The sequence below is a fragment of the Pseudophryne corroboree genome, chromosome 11 (genome assembly GCF_028390025.1).
Source record: "Pseudophryne corroboree isolate aPseCor3 chromosome 11, aPseCor3.hap2, whole genome shotgun sequence".
In the NCBI taxonomy this organism is placed as follows: Eukaryota; Metazoa; Chordata; class Amphibia; order Anura; family Myobatrachidae; genus Pseudophryne; species Pseudophryne corroboree.
This window is the reverse complement of record NC_086454.1, coordinates 162,117,639-162,132,375: the sequence shown is the minus strand read 5'-3', so window position 1 is coordinate 162,132,375 and position 14,737 is coordinate 162,117,639. Positions and strand designations below refer to the sequence as shown.

Below are 14,737 nucleotides of genomic sequence, written 5' to 3'. Positions count from 1 at the left end.
AGGAGGGTCATAGGGGGAGGAGCCAGTGCACACCAGGTAGTTCTAAAGCTTTACTTTTGTGCCCAGTCTCCTGCGGAGCCGCTATTCCCCATGGTCCTTACGGAGTCCCCAGCATCCACTACGGACTACGAGAAATAGAATTATCGGTAAGTAAATTCTTATTTTTTTTTATGGTTTGCGGGGGGAAAATAAATCTGATACGCATGAAAATCTTAAAACGTGGCATTGTCCTGGGAAATTAGGGGCTCAGATCAGTGAGATCTATATAAGCCAGAAATACTTTTTTGTTTTCTGCGCTAACAATATTATACTGCAAATGTGTGTATGTAGCAAATAAAATGGGAATTTGTTATATTTTGTTCAGAACATTTAAGCTTGCAGCCCGTTGTCAAGGAAACCTGATTATCTGCAAGTCCCTACACTAACGTATGCCCAGCACCATTACACTGCAGTTCGATGTAGTCGCCTCCTAGATACAGAGAGGAACATCTATACAGGGCTGGCTTGTGAGCCACACCCAAATAGGCCTTTTATAGCCTAGGTCCATATACACCCTCCGTCATGTTACAGAATGTGGCCATCTTAGAAAGGTACTTTGCATATTTGTGTTGTAGATGTGAGTTATGCCAGTACTTTTCCTTGTCCAAGAAAACCTGTATGTTTTTACGACTGAGTGTCTGGGCTCTGTTTGCCAGTCTGATGGAATAAATAACTGCTAACTTCATTTTAACGTGTACCGATATATTAGTGCACGTATTGGCAAGAAATAGAACTGTATTGGTCAGCTGTGCACAACCTGTGGGATCTTGTTATGCAGAGAATTATACACCAAATGTTTCACAGCAGATTGTATGTTTTCAGCTACACATCCATGTTCTCGCGACAATGGAGGCTGTTCCCATATCTGCATTGCCAAAGGAGATGGCACCCCTCGCTGTTCCTGCCCCGTGCATCTCGTTCTCTTGCAGAACCTGCTAACGTGTGGAGGTATCTATTGTGAAAACATTTCTTGCTTTGCTTTCTTATATAATTATACTACCGTGTATGTAGAGTAGTATTGTTGCAATATACAGTACAGGTTGAGTATCCCTTATCCAAAATACTTGGGACCAGAGGTATTTTGGATATTGGATTTTTCTGTATTTTGTAATAATTACATACCATAATGAGATATCATGGTGATGGGACCTAAGTCTAAGCACAGAATGCATTTATGTTTCATATACACCTTATACACACAGCCTGAAGGTCATTTTAGCCAATAGTTTTAATTAGTTTGTGCATTAAACAACTTTTGTGTACATTGAGCCATCAGAAAACAAATGTTTCACTATCGCTGTTTCACTAAAAAAATTCCGTATTTTGGAATGTTCCGTATTTTGGAATATTTGGATATGGGATACTTGTACTGCTAAAAGACGAGATGACTTTGTAAAATAAATAAATGTCTTTGCACAGAGCCTCCAACTTGCTCTCCAGAACAGTTCTCCTGCGCCACCGGTGAGATTGACTGTATCCCTCTGTCTTGGCGCTGTGATGGCTACTCGGAGTGTGAGGACAAGAGTGATGAGGAGAACTGCCCCTTGTGCTCTCCCAATCAGTTCCAGTGTGAGAAAGGGCGGTGTATCGATGCCCGCAAGAAGTGCAATGGAGAGTATGACTGCCAGGATAAATCGGATGAGCTGGATTGTGAATGTAAGGAGATACATGTTCTGTTACAGTGCCTACAGTGTCCACAAGTTGGGTATTGTGTAACAGAACTGATAGTTTAAAGGAAAAAGAAGTGATTGTGTGTTTGCTAAACACTCCTGACTCTTCTCATGCTGGGGAAAACCAGCCATAGTTCAGGTATGTCCCACCTCCGTTCAGCCTGACTGACTGATCTGAGCTTAGTGACTATCCGCATCTCCCCTAATTAGAGTTTGGTAGTATGTGGGGAGTGATAATTAAACAAAAGACAACATTTATTATTACTTTGCTTTAGATACCTATGCAAAGATAAAGTAACTTAATAAATAAGTAATAATACAGTATAAATATCTTAAAGCGCATTGTGGCTGTGCCTGCACATGCTTATCCTCTGTCTAGGTTTCCTGTATGAGCCATCTAAGTGGTTGATAAGTATGATTTCTCTAAGTCTGGTGGAGAACTAGACAGCCCAGCCCACCATGTTTAGTCCCTGACATTTAAGGTGGTTAAGTAATTTAAAGTAAATGTCTGCTCTTGTATTGCAGCGGTATGTCTACATAATCAGTTCCGTTGTGACAACGGCCAGTGTGTCATGACAAAGCAGCATTGTGACACCTTCCCAGACTGCAGTGATAACTCTGATGAGATCATGTGTGGTGAGTAATTTTAGCCATTTGGCACTATACATTAAAATAATGACAAAATACTCGGGCAATTTTTTAGGTGCACCTGTATAGCTGCTCTTTAATGCAAATATCTAATCAGCCAATAGTATGGCAGCAACTCTGTGCATAGTACACAGATATGGTCAAGAGGTTCAGTTATTGTTCATTCAAAACAGGATGGTGAATAAGATCCAAGTGAGTTTGTCTGTGATACCAATCATTGTGGTTTGAGTATCTCAGAAACTTCTGATCTGATATTTTGAAGTACAGCAAGCTGGAATTTATCAACCGTGTTGTGAAAAAAAAACATCAAGTGAGCACCAATTCTGTGGGCAAAATGTGAGAGGCCAGGGGAAAATGGCCAGACTGACATTAAGGTGACTGTAACTGCAATAACCATATGTTGCAGCAGTGTTATGCAGAAGGGTAACCCTGTACACACAGCACATTGAGCCTTGTAGTGGATAGTCACAGCAGCAGAAACACATACCGTATCCCACTCCTGTCAGCTACAAACAGGAAACTGAGGCTACAGTATGAAAAGTAACACAAAAAGTAAGAAACGCAAAGCAAGAATTAGTAAGTGTGCAATAATCAAGGGACTGGAGATTTCCCCTGGTAACATGACGTCTCAGTACCACTTTGAAAAATAGAATTATGCTTTATGGTATATGCACAAAAAGATAGGGTACATTTTTGTATTTAGTTAAGTAACCAGAATAACGCTAAAATGAATCTGTGATCACAGTAGCAGAGATGTAACTAAACAATGTGGTATCGATAAGCAGGGAAAGTTTTTATATTTTTTATAATATCTCCAACCATTAAGTGGCTACAAGGTAAGAGAGTGTGATTGTCTCCCCAGATCTTCAGCACATACAAGTGGCTGTTTGGATGTTGCTGGAAGGCGGCCCAAAGCCCCTGCAATAAAGGTGTATAATCCAGAAGAGATAGTATTATAAAAACAAATTTATTGACACCACACTTTTTATACTTCTGAAAGAACTATTGTGATCACATGCATTTCAGGGTTATTCTGATTAACCATATTTCAGGACTTCACCTTTTGTGCACATACCATAAGCAATACCGGTATTTTTTTTTTTTTAAAGTGCTATCTGGACTTTGCTTTCGGCTATTAAATAAAGTTTGATTATTGCAGTACCAAGTTTTCTTTTTCATAATTTTTTTCTGTTATTGCTTAACGTGCTCTACGTATCTGTGCGTAGAATAAAGCACATGGATCCATGCTTCCTTGTGTCGGGCTGGTTATGGAAGTCTAAGGATGTGAGCAGTGATTATTTTGTCACCCATTAGCATTGTTTAAAAGCCACAGCTGACTAGAGTTTTGTTATTTACCACCAGCGGAATAGCATTCCCAGTCACAGAGTGCATCATATCTAGCTGATTCCAGGAACATGATTGAGTTCAGTGTACTTCAGTGGTCTCCGCAGTCACAAGTTCTCCATTACATTTGGGATGTGGTGAAACAGGAGATTAGCACCAAGGAACTGCAGCAACTGCATGACTCTATAATATTAGCATAGACAAGACGCTCCAAGAAATGTTTCCAGCACCTAATTACGTTGCCATGCATTTTGTATGCATCTATGTGTAGATGGACCTAGATGGAGATTTTGGGCCTGATTCAGTGTTGCATGCAGTGGTGCATACCTTAACCCATTTTTTTTCAATACTTTGCTCTCTGAGTCCCACATCAGCCACGCTGCACATATCACCGGGAGAAGAGCACAGCAGCCATTTCTGGGGTCTGGTTTTTATTGTGCATATGCAGTAGAGAAATGTCAGTGAAAATGGCTACCGCAGTATTTCTCTTAAGACCTGTGCATGCACAGTAGACTCTGGCAGAGAACCAATACGCTTACCCTGCTGCTACCTAGAGAGGACACGGGGCCCCCTGACCCGTTTGTATGCAAGTCCAATTTAGGGGCGGACCTTGTGAATTTTGCACTGCACAAGTGTTTGGGCCAATCATTTGCAAGTATAATCAACTATGAGAGCTTAAGAGCTCTACGCACCTCTGCATGGCTCTAACTGGATAGTGACTGGGCACTCGCACATAGGTACAGTGTTCTGCATGCATGCATGTAGCTGGAGTACCTGACTATGCAGGGTTATATGTACGCAGAGACCCATCTGTTTTGTTTGCTGAAAGTGATCAGTAAATCCACTGTAACAAGTGGATGTATATGGGTGCTACAGCCACATAGATATGACCAACTCTAATTCAGGTCTGCATGTATCTCTGATGGCTGCCCATAAAGTGTGCGAGAGACAGTGGCTAGTGGAAGTGGAGCAATATGATACATCCTCACTCTTTGTGCTGCTTTGACTGCACAGTTACCAAGCACTACACTTATACTTTGCATAATGCATCTTCTACTTTTCCAGTTTAATCACTGTAGATATAAGTATATATAATGTAATGCTGGACATGCACCAAATTAGGGCAGATCCGATTGGGGAACATTTCAGCTAACATCTCCCGTAGATATAACTCTATTTGTAAGGTGTGTTTTGCTGATGGCTGGTCTAGTTGCCGGTCTTCTATGGACTGTACAGTTATTTGCCTGCTTATGACCGTATCCTGCTCTTATTTCAGAACTGAATAAATCCCCATCTGAGGCGACCCCTTCTCATAGCAGTGCGATATTACCAGTCATTGGCATTATTCTGTCAGTCTTTGTATTTGGCGGGGTCTATTTTGTGTGCCAGAGAGTCGTGTGTCAAAGGTACACTGGACCGAACGGTCCTTTTCCTCATGAGTACATCAGCGGAACCCCCCATGTTCCTCTCAACTTCATAACAAGTAGAAATTCGCAGCCTGGCACCTACACAGGTAAGCTTGGATCTTGCAGATATTTGATGTTTAAAGTTTACATTGTTATATATTGAAGTATGAGTTTATATAGAACCATGTATCCCTTAGTCTAAACTTGGAATTCATCCCACAGTAGCTTCTGTCTGACAATTAATACTTACAGTCTGTGCTTATGAAGCATCTGGCCTCGCTCCTCTGTGCCAGCCTCCTCAGACGTGTTTTTGATTACAGCTCCCAACATCGGGGGCTAAGTTAATAACAGGTCTGTTGTGGTAAACAAGCAAATCCAGATAGGGACTCTTGTAATTATGTGCTCTGGGGGGGACTCTGCTTGTGTAGCTCCTAAAGAATCTGCCGTGGCAGCTGGAAAGTCGGAATATAGGATCAGCTGAAACGTGATCCTATAAAATGTAAAGCATTGAGTCATATGGATTACTCTGCTAAGCTTTAAACACTGTCCTGGCCTTGGTTTCACATAAACTGTCTGACACAAACTTCCATATTCACTTTCTTTGTTTTCCCATCAAATTACACCTTTTGTTTTTATCTCTATAATGCCGCCTTGTTTAACAAGAGATGAGGTAACTGTCTGCAAAAAAAAAAGCAGTTCCCCTGTATACTTTAAATGGTTTTTTTTTTAATGGTTTCCAAATGGTAAGCAATGAGCTGGTGTTTGATTAACACTATGGAGCAGAGTAAATTAAGCGCGGAAGCCAGCGAAATGGCTTTGTGCGTTTCCTCACAGAAGGCCGAAACCTCTCACAGCCTATGGTGGTGGAAGCAGAATCTGCCTACCGTGACTGGCAGATAAATGCGCAAGGTGAGCTGCCACTAGGCATGGAAATGTAATTAAATATGTCTTCATGGATAGCTGTTCTAAACCTTCTCATCATATATATTTGATATAAAATTAGCATTTTTTGTCACAATTATATATCCAACATATTTGTACAGTTATATAGTGTAAGTCCATTTTTCACTGTTAAGGCTAATAACCCTTCATGGTCATTTTCTGATTACTTAGCGCCGTTTCACACATCTATCAAGGAGTGCAGCCGTTACTAACATCCTCCTCCCCTCGCCATGTTTGTTTGTGTGTCTGCATCACACAGCCAGTTATAGGGAAGCCTAACATTTCCTCTCTTAGGTTTAGGTGACTGCCTTATGTGCTTGGTGATCAGTGGTACAATAGTGATGTATAATACACATTCTCGAGTTACCTAAAGATGCTCACCTTGAATGGTCTGCCACATTGTCTGTACATAGAATAATCCTTTTTATTTTATTAATATCATGGAATCTATGAGGGCTTATTTTGGAATTATTGTCAGTGACTATCATCCAAAGTTTTGTAAGGGCAAAATCGTTATTTTTTTGTTTGTTTAACAGAAACTCAAAAGTTAAGTATTATATGGCGTTCAGTTTGAAATAAATGTGTGTACATTACGTTGTGATTATATATTTTTTAATAAGCTAAATTGACACCAGCTTGTGTTTTCTCCTGCAAGGTCCACAGGTTATCCACAGGATAAACATTGGGGATATGAGGTAGCGTCAGCGGATTGGCACCAACGATCAAAGCTTTCGGCCTCCCAGAATGCAACGGGCCAGTCCCCTATATCCCCGCCTCCTGGCCCTGGCAGTTCAGTTTTTTTGTTGGTGCGGCAGGAGCCGGACCACGATCTTTGGGCTGCTGATTTTGGCAGCCATAAGCTTGTTATTTAATTTATTTTTATAGTCTTACGTTTTTGAGTGAGTTTTCTAAAAACAGTCTACGCACACCATAGATAAAGTTGCTCCAACAACTCTCCACTGGGTCGCTACAACACTTACCCACGTGTACAGTGCTGTTTTTGGCGGGCGTCTGTGTCGGATGTACTAGCAAGTCCAGCAGGCATTACCAGGCTGTGGCTTGAGCACGGGGAGAAGGTAAGGCGTCTGTTCCGCTTAGCGGGGGAGACTCAAGACACAGCTGCACTGTTTTCGGGAAGGAGACTGCCGAGCAGTAGCTGACGTGGCTGCCACCTCGGGTGCACCAGCGCTAGGCCCCAGGAAACATAGGCTCAAGGGATTAGTGTGGGTTGATGTCAGCAGTGGGGAGTAAGACGCTCCCCTGGTCGCTGCTCCCCCCGGTTCATGACCAGTTTCCTCCGAGTTTCCCTCCATCAACTGATTTCCCGCTTTCGTCTGAGACGCTGTGTATCTAAAAGGACCCAGTCGCAGCATAGGCGGCTGTGTGACTGGAGCGTCCGTGTTCACTTGGGCGTCTGTGTTCACTGTAGGTTCACGGGGCATTTGTGTACACTATTAGCGACTGGATTCACTCAGTGTTCACTAACGTATTGATCGATCCTGGATGCGGGATGAAGTCTCCTTGTATCCCACTCTCCTGAGCCGGGTGATACAGCACTAAGTACCTACTATTAAGTACGAGTATTTGGATAAGTGCCTGATGCTTACGAGTCTGTAAACTAGTGCTGCTGGTTCTTTCGCTGTGCGACTGAAAACGTTTAAAATCCTATATTCGGTAATACAGTAATATGTTTCTCCTACATACCTGAAATGTATCTAGATGATTATGTGCTCATATTGCTTATTATACTAATGTATAACCTGTGACTAATTGCTAGTGTGATTGCTGACTTTACTAGTTCTGTTAGTTTCTGTGTATTCCAATCCTCAATGCTGGTGCAAAGCAGGGAGGGATCGGATTGTATGTCACTTTAACCAGTTTTAAAGTGATTTCAGTCACAAATTGTGTAGTTAACAAATTGTGTAGTGTACAAGTGTGTGATTTGTTTATCACGTCTAAGAGAAGCAAGGGTGAGGAGGATACACTCTTCATAGGAGCACCAACACTGATTTCATGTTTGTCTTGCAAAGCTGGGTTAACCTCTCAGGATCTGGTTCAAAATTGATTATGTGCAAATTGTTTTAGTTTTCACCAAAGCCTTCTTAATAATCCAAGGCAGGCACAGGTTCAAGTTGAACCCCATGGGCTACTTTTGCACAGACATTATCCAGAATAGCTGAGCGGATAATGCCAGCTCCTATACCAGGGATAGGTTATCCTATTAACCCTTACATGCAACATTCTCCCTGGGCTTTATCACATCCAGTCCAGGAGTTTGCATCCTTTCAACAAAAACAGGCTGAAAGGCCGGTGGAATGTAAATCACATAGACCTGAAACAACATCTTCACAGTCTACACATGTTTAAGATGGGGACTAGTCAGAGGATGAGGACTCCTCACACTCCGGGTCTGCATACAGAGACTAGGATGAAGGTCTCAGCTCAGTGGTCATACCTCAGCTAATTAGTGCTATGAAAGCCATTCTATCCTTAGAGGAAGAAGCTAAGCTTTTGTTAAAATCTATGGCACCTGGGTTTAAACGTCCCAAAACAGGACTGAATTTCCTAGGTCAGAACAGCTGACTGAAATTATGCAAGAGGCCTGGGTAACACCCAGTAAGACGTTTAGAATTCTAAAGAAATGGAGTTCCCAATATCCTCTTCCAGCTGGGGACTGTTTAAAAAGGGAGGTGGCTCCCAAAGTAGATACGCATGTCATTTGATTGGTGCGATAATCTACATTACCTCTGCCTTCAACAGCATTAAATGATGTCACGGATAGGAAAATAGATGTTTTTTTAAAAAACATTTTCTCCTTGTCTGAGGCAATCGTAAGAACATCCATGGCTTCAGCCTGGATGGCAAAAGCAGTGGCATCCTGGCCTGATGCATTAGAGAATGATCTTTCAATGGCATCTAGAGAGCAAAAATCCCATATTGCACATATGAAACAGGCGGCTATTTTTATGGAAGATGCAGCCTTGGATATGGGTTTTGATACGTACAAGCGGACTCAGAATCCAAGAAGGTTCTGGAGTCTTTGCCTTTAACTGGAGATATTATTTTTTGTGAAGAATTAAACAGTATTTTGGAGTCAGAAGCAGAATCCAAGAAGATGAAGTTTCCTTCCACACACAAATCCAAGCCTAGATTTCCAGCTTTTTGGCCCTTTCGGACTTAAGGAAAAGCAAAAGGAAAGGGGTATGGCAAACAGTCTCAATCTGACAAGTCTGGTAAGACTAAAAAGCATTGGGCTAACAGAGGGCCGGCTTCCAAGCCAGAAGATAAGCCATCAGCCTCGTGGTACGGGCTTCACCTGGGGGATCCCAGGGTGGAAGGCCGACTTCTTCATTTTGCATAGATCTGTCAGCAGTTCACCACAGATGCCTGGGTGCAAGAAGCAGTATCTCACGGTTATGCATTTGCCTATAAGAAACACCCTCCGCAAAAGTTTTTTGTACCAGCCCGTCTTCAGTGGAAATGAAGGCCAGGGCTTTGCAAGAGGCAGTTCAGAAGTTACTTCAGTCAGGAGTGATTCTCCTACGCAACAAGGACACGGTTTTTATCCCAACCTGTTTCTACACGAGAAGCTAAATGGGTCGTTCCGGCCTATACTCAATCTCAAAGTGCTGAACAAGTACATTTGGGTGCCTCGTTTTCATATGGAGACTTTTGGCCTTGAAGCCGGAGGATTTTATGATATCCCTGGAATATACAGGATGCTTACCTACATTTTCCTATAGCACTCTCCCATCAGTGCTATCTCAGGTTTGCTATCCTCCAGCAACCTTTTCCGTTTCAGGCCACACCATTTGGACTGGCCACAGCTCCCAGAGTGTTCACCAAAATTATGGTGATAATGGTGGCTTATCTCCGTCAGCATGGGATAAGGATTTTTCCATACCTCGACGATTTATTAATCCTGGCGCAATTTCAGGAATTGATTCAGTGTCCTCTGCAATAGACAGTACTTTGTTTGCAGAGACATTGTTGGCTCATAAATTGGGCAAAGTCGTCCCTGGTTCCATCAAAATGGATGACTCATTTGGGGGCTGTGTTGGATTCGGGACTTCAGAGAGTAATTTTACCTCTGAACAAAATATCCAAAATTCAGTTGAGAATCCAGGAGCTGCTACACAGTCAGAGGGTATCCATTCACGCAGCAGTGCGTGTGATGGAATCTATGGTGCCGACATTCGACATGGTGGAGTATGCTCAATTCCACTCGAGGCCTCTACAACGTCTGATCCTTTCCAAATGAAATGGGTTACATCAGACAATAAAAACACAGACTGTGGTCCTTCCTCTGGGTGTAAGGAGGTCATTAGCCTGGTGGCTACAGACATTCCATCTGAACAAAACGGATGCCAATCTTTACGGCTGGGGAGCAGTGTCAGGAAGAAGTTGCTTCCAAGGGCAGTGGACCAAGGAAGAAAGTTGCCTGCCAATAAATATATTGGAACTTCGGGCCATATATATGGCACTCATTCTGGCAAAGGATATCCTTCAGGGGAAACCAGTTCAAATTTGCTTGGACAATGGAACTGCAGTAGCGTACTTCAATCATCAGGGAGGAACTTGCAGCCAAAAAGCAATGAAGGAGGTGAGCCGCACGTTAAGGTGGGCAGAACTTTATCATCCAGCCTTGTCCGTAGTGTTCATTCCGGGAGTCCTAAACTGGGAAGCGGATTTTCTCAGTTGACCCGTCATTCATGCAAATTAATGGGCTTTACACCCCAAGGTCTACCAGACTCTGGTAGACAAGTGGGGGTTACCGGAGATAGATCTCATGGCGTCCCGTCAGAACAACAAAGTTCCCACATACGGGTCAAGAACAAAGGATCCCGCAGCGACCTTTGTAGATGCCCTGTCAGTAAGATGGGGCTGTCGTCTGGCCTATGTGTTTCAACCTGTTGACCAGGGTGATGCGAAAGGTAAAGCAAGGAAAGGGTGCCATGATATTAATAGCTCTAGCTTAGCCCACAAGACATTGGTACACAGATCTGCAGAGGCTGTTGATGGATGCTCCATTCCTACTCCCTCAACGTCCAGATCTACTGTCTCGGGGTCCTTGCTATTACAAGCTCCTGGATCGACTGTCTTTGACGGCGTGGCTCTTGAGACTTCCATCCTAAAAGCAAGAGGATTCTCACAACAGGTAATTCAAACAATGCTCAGAGCAAGGAAATCATCCTCTGCTCGCATTTATCACCGAATATGGCAAGCCTATAGTCAGTGGTTCAGTGACCGGATATTTGACCCAAGGTCATTCAGAGTCCTAACATTCCTTCAAGAAGGAATGGACAAAGGTCTATGGGTGGCTTCATTGAGTGTGCAGGTGTCAGCATTGACTGTATGGTTCCAAAAGAAAATTGCTAACCTACATGATGTTCGCACTTTTTTCCAGGGAATGCTTCATATCCAACCTCCTTTTGTTCCTCCTACAGTGCTTTGGGATTTAAGTTTAGTCCTAAAGGCGCTTCAAGTTGCCTTATTTGAACCACTGAAGTAAGTGGATCTTAAATGGCTGACAGCTAAAGTTCTCTTTCTACTGGCTATTGCATCAGCTAGAAGAGTTTCATATTTAGGGGCATTATTATGTTGCCCTCCTTTTCTGATTGTTCATTCAGATAGAGCGGTTCTCAGAACCAAATCTGGTTAACTTCCTAAGGTGGTGTCTGAATTCCACCTCAACAAAGAAATTGTAGTCCCAGCCTTCCAAGGGCTGGACCTTTCTGCGGGAGATGCATCATTGGACGTAGTCCATTCCGTAATGATCTTCGTGGATCGTACCAGTGCCATCAGAAAGACACACTCTCTTCGTTCTGTATTTATTTTATTATTATTTATTAGCAGTTTCTTATATAGCGCAGCATATTACGTTGCGCTTTACAATTAGAACAACAGTTATAGAACAAAGGTGAGCAAAGACAGACAGACATAGAGGTAGAAAGGCCCTGCTCGCAAGCTTACAATCTATAGGGAAATAGGCATTGATACATAAGGATAGATGCTACCTGTTGCATAATGGTCCACCAGATTGCTGGGTTCTTAATGGGTTGTATGATTTGATCACCTAGCAATGTTGGAAGACAAAATGTGAGTTTATGTGGACTGTACAGACAGGATGCAACTGGATAGGGAAGCATTGAAGGTTATGTGGGTGGGTTCTGGAATTTGGTAGGCTTGTCTGAAGAAATGAGTTTTCAGGGAACGTTTAAAGGTTTGGAGACTAGAGGAGAGTCTTATTGTGCGTGGGAGGGCATTCCACAGAGTGGGTGAAGCCCGGGTAAAGTCCTGTAATTTTGAGTGGGAACAGGTAATACATGTGGATAGGAGACGCAGATCTTGTGCAGAGCGGAGAGGTCGGGTAGGGAGATATTTTGAGATGAGTGAGGAGATGTATGATGGGGCAGTTTGGTTAATAGCCTTGTATGTAAGTATAAGTATTTTATATTTAACACGGTAGAATAACGGTAACCAGTGGAGGGACTGACAGTGCGGATCAGCAGACAAAGAACGTCTAGCGAGGAAGATTAGCCTCGCAGCTGCATTTTAAATGGATTGTAGTGGTGAGAGCCTATGTTTGGGAAGACCAGTAAGGCGACTATTACAATAATCAATGCGGGAGATGATGAGTGCATGGATTAGAGTTTTTGCAGTGTCTTGTGTAAGATAAAGGCGTATTTTGGATATGTTTTTAAGGTGCATGTAACATGATTTAGCGACAGATTGAATGTGTGGAACAAAGGACAGTTCAGAGTCAAGGGTGACACCTAGGCAGCGAGCTTGTGGGGTAGGGTGGATAGTCGCATTATCAACAGTTATGGAGATATCAGGTGGGTAACTACTCTTGGCTGGTGGGAAAATAATTAATTCTGTTTTGGAAATGTTGAGTTTGAGGTGGCGAGATGACATCCAAGATGAAATGGCAGACAGGCATCCAGTAACACGAGCCAATACAGATGGTGATAAATCTGGGGAGGATAGGTAGATTTGAGTATCATCAGCGTACAAATGATACTGAAATCCGAAGGAGCTGATTAGTTTACCAAGAGATGAGGTATAGATTGAGAACAGCAGAGGACCTAAGACTGAGCCTTGCGGTACTCCATCTGATAGAGGTAGAGAAGAGGAGGTAGAATCAGAGAAGTGAACACTGAAAGAGCGATTAGATAGGTAGGATGAGAACCAGGTAAGGGCTGTGTCCTGAAGACCTAGGGATTGTAGTGTTTGTATGAGAAGAGAGTGGTCAACAGTGTCTAAGCAGCAGAGAGCTCAAGAAGAATAAGTAGTGTGTAATGGCCTTTTGATCTAGCAGTGACTAGATCATTCACTACTTTGGTCAGTGCCGTCTCTGTGGAGTTTTAGGCACGAAAGCCTGACTGAAGTGAGTCCAATAAGTTGTGGGAGTTAAGAAAGTGTGTAAGGCGAGTGTAGGCAAGTCTCTCAAGTAGCTTGGAGGGACCTGGTAGCTGAGAAATGGAACGGTAGTTAGAGAGTGTGTTTGGGTCAGAGTTTTGTTTTTTTTTAGAATTGGGAGTAATCACTGCATGTTTAAACAGAGAAGGAAAGATACCAGGAGAGAGAGAGATTACAAATTTTAGTTAAGGTTGGGCTAAGCACAGGAGACAAAGTTTTACTGACCTGTGAGGGTATGGGATCAAGAGGAGAGGTAGTGGAGTAGGAGGATGAAAAGAGCGTTGATACTACATCTTCACGTGTGGGATCAAATGAAGAGAAAGTGCCAGTGGGTTCTGGTAGGGAATTGAGCAGGTCACTGGCTGAGTTAGAGCATATAATTTCATCTCGGATTTTATCAATCTTATCCTTGAAGTAGGAAGCATGTTCTTGTGCACTGATTGTAGCTAGTGGGGGAGGTGAGGGAAGGTAAATAAGTGATTTAAATGTTTTAAAAAGTCGCTTCGGGATTTCACTGGTATACTACGCTGGGCTTTCTGGCTTATGCTGGTGTTTTGGGGTGCCACACCCTGCACATAGATATAGCACTAGGGACCCCAAATATACAGAGACGCTTTGATGCGGCTTTGGGGCTTAACCACACATTTGCGCGAATATGTGTAACGAAGATCTCTGAATTCTATTATGTGGGATTTATATCTGGTTACTGTTATCATTCAGGGTGCTTGGGGAAACCAAATGCCTTTTTTCTTGCTCAGAAATACCCCCTCCCTTTCGAGCACCTGAATGATATCACTAAGCTAATTGAGCATCTACCAATATATATGTCAGAATTCACAAGCGAGAATGGCCTGCTGACAAGCCGACACTGGCGAGATGGCTTCGGATGACTATTTCAGGAGCATATTCTCAAGCTGATCTTCCTATTCCAGCTAATGTCTCTGCTCACTCTACTCGTAAGGTAGGTCCGTCATGGGCAGTACAATGTGGTGCTTCAGCTGAAAAGATATGTAAGGCCGCCACATGGTCTTCCATTAACACATTCGTTAGACATTATGCCTTTGATACCTTTCAGGATGCTGAATTCGGGTGAAGGATTCTCCTGTCCAATCAGGAGCGTCCCCACCACTAAATTTGCTTTGGGACATCCCAATGTTTATCCTGTGGATAACCTGTGGACCCTGCATTAGAAATACGTAGTTATGGTAGACTTACCGTCGATAACTCTATTTCTCCTAAGTCCACAGTATCCACAGGGATCCCACC

The 14,737-nt window shown here is 42.9% G+C and overlaps 1 protein-coding gene across 2 annotated transcripts in view; it reads left to right on the top strand.

Annotated features, from left to right (window-relative positions):
- LRP5 (LDL receptor related protein 5) overlaps positions 1-14,737 on the top strand; it is a 317,788-nt gene that overhangs the window by 291,716 nt on the left and 11,335 nt on the right. For both annotated transcript variants that reach the window (XM_063945049.1, XM_063945050.1), the window contains exons 17-20: positions 862-987; positions 1,459-1,695; positions 2,235-2,345; positions 4,978-5,214. In XM_063945049.1, the coding sequence (XP_063801119.1) occupies positions 862-987; positions 1,459-1,695; positions 2,235-2,345; positions 4,978-5,214 (711 nt within the window). The remainder of the gene's footprint in view (positions 1-861; positions 988-1,458; positions 1,696-2,234; positions 2,346-4,977; positions 5,215-14,737) is intronic.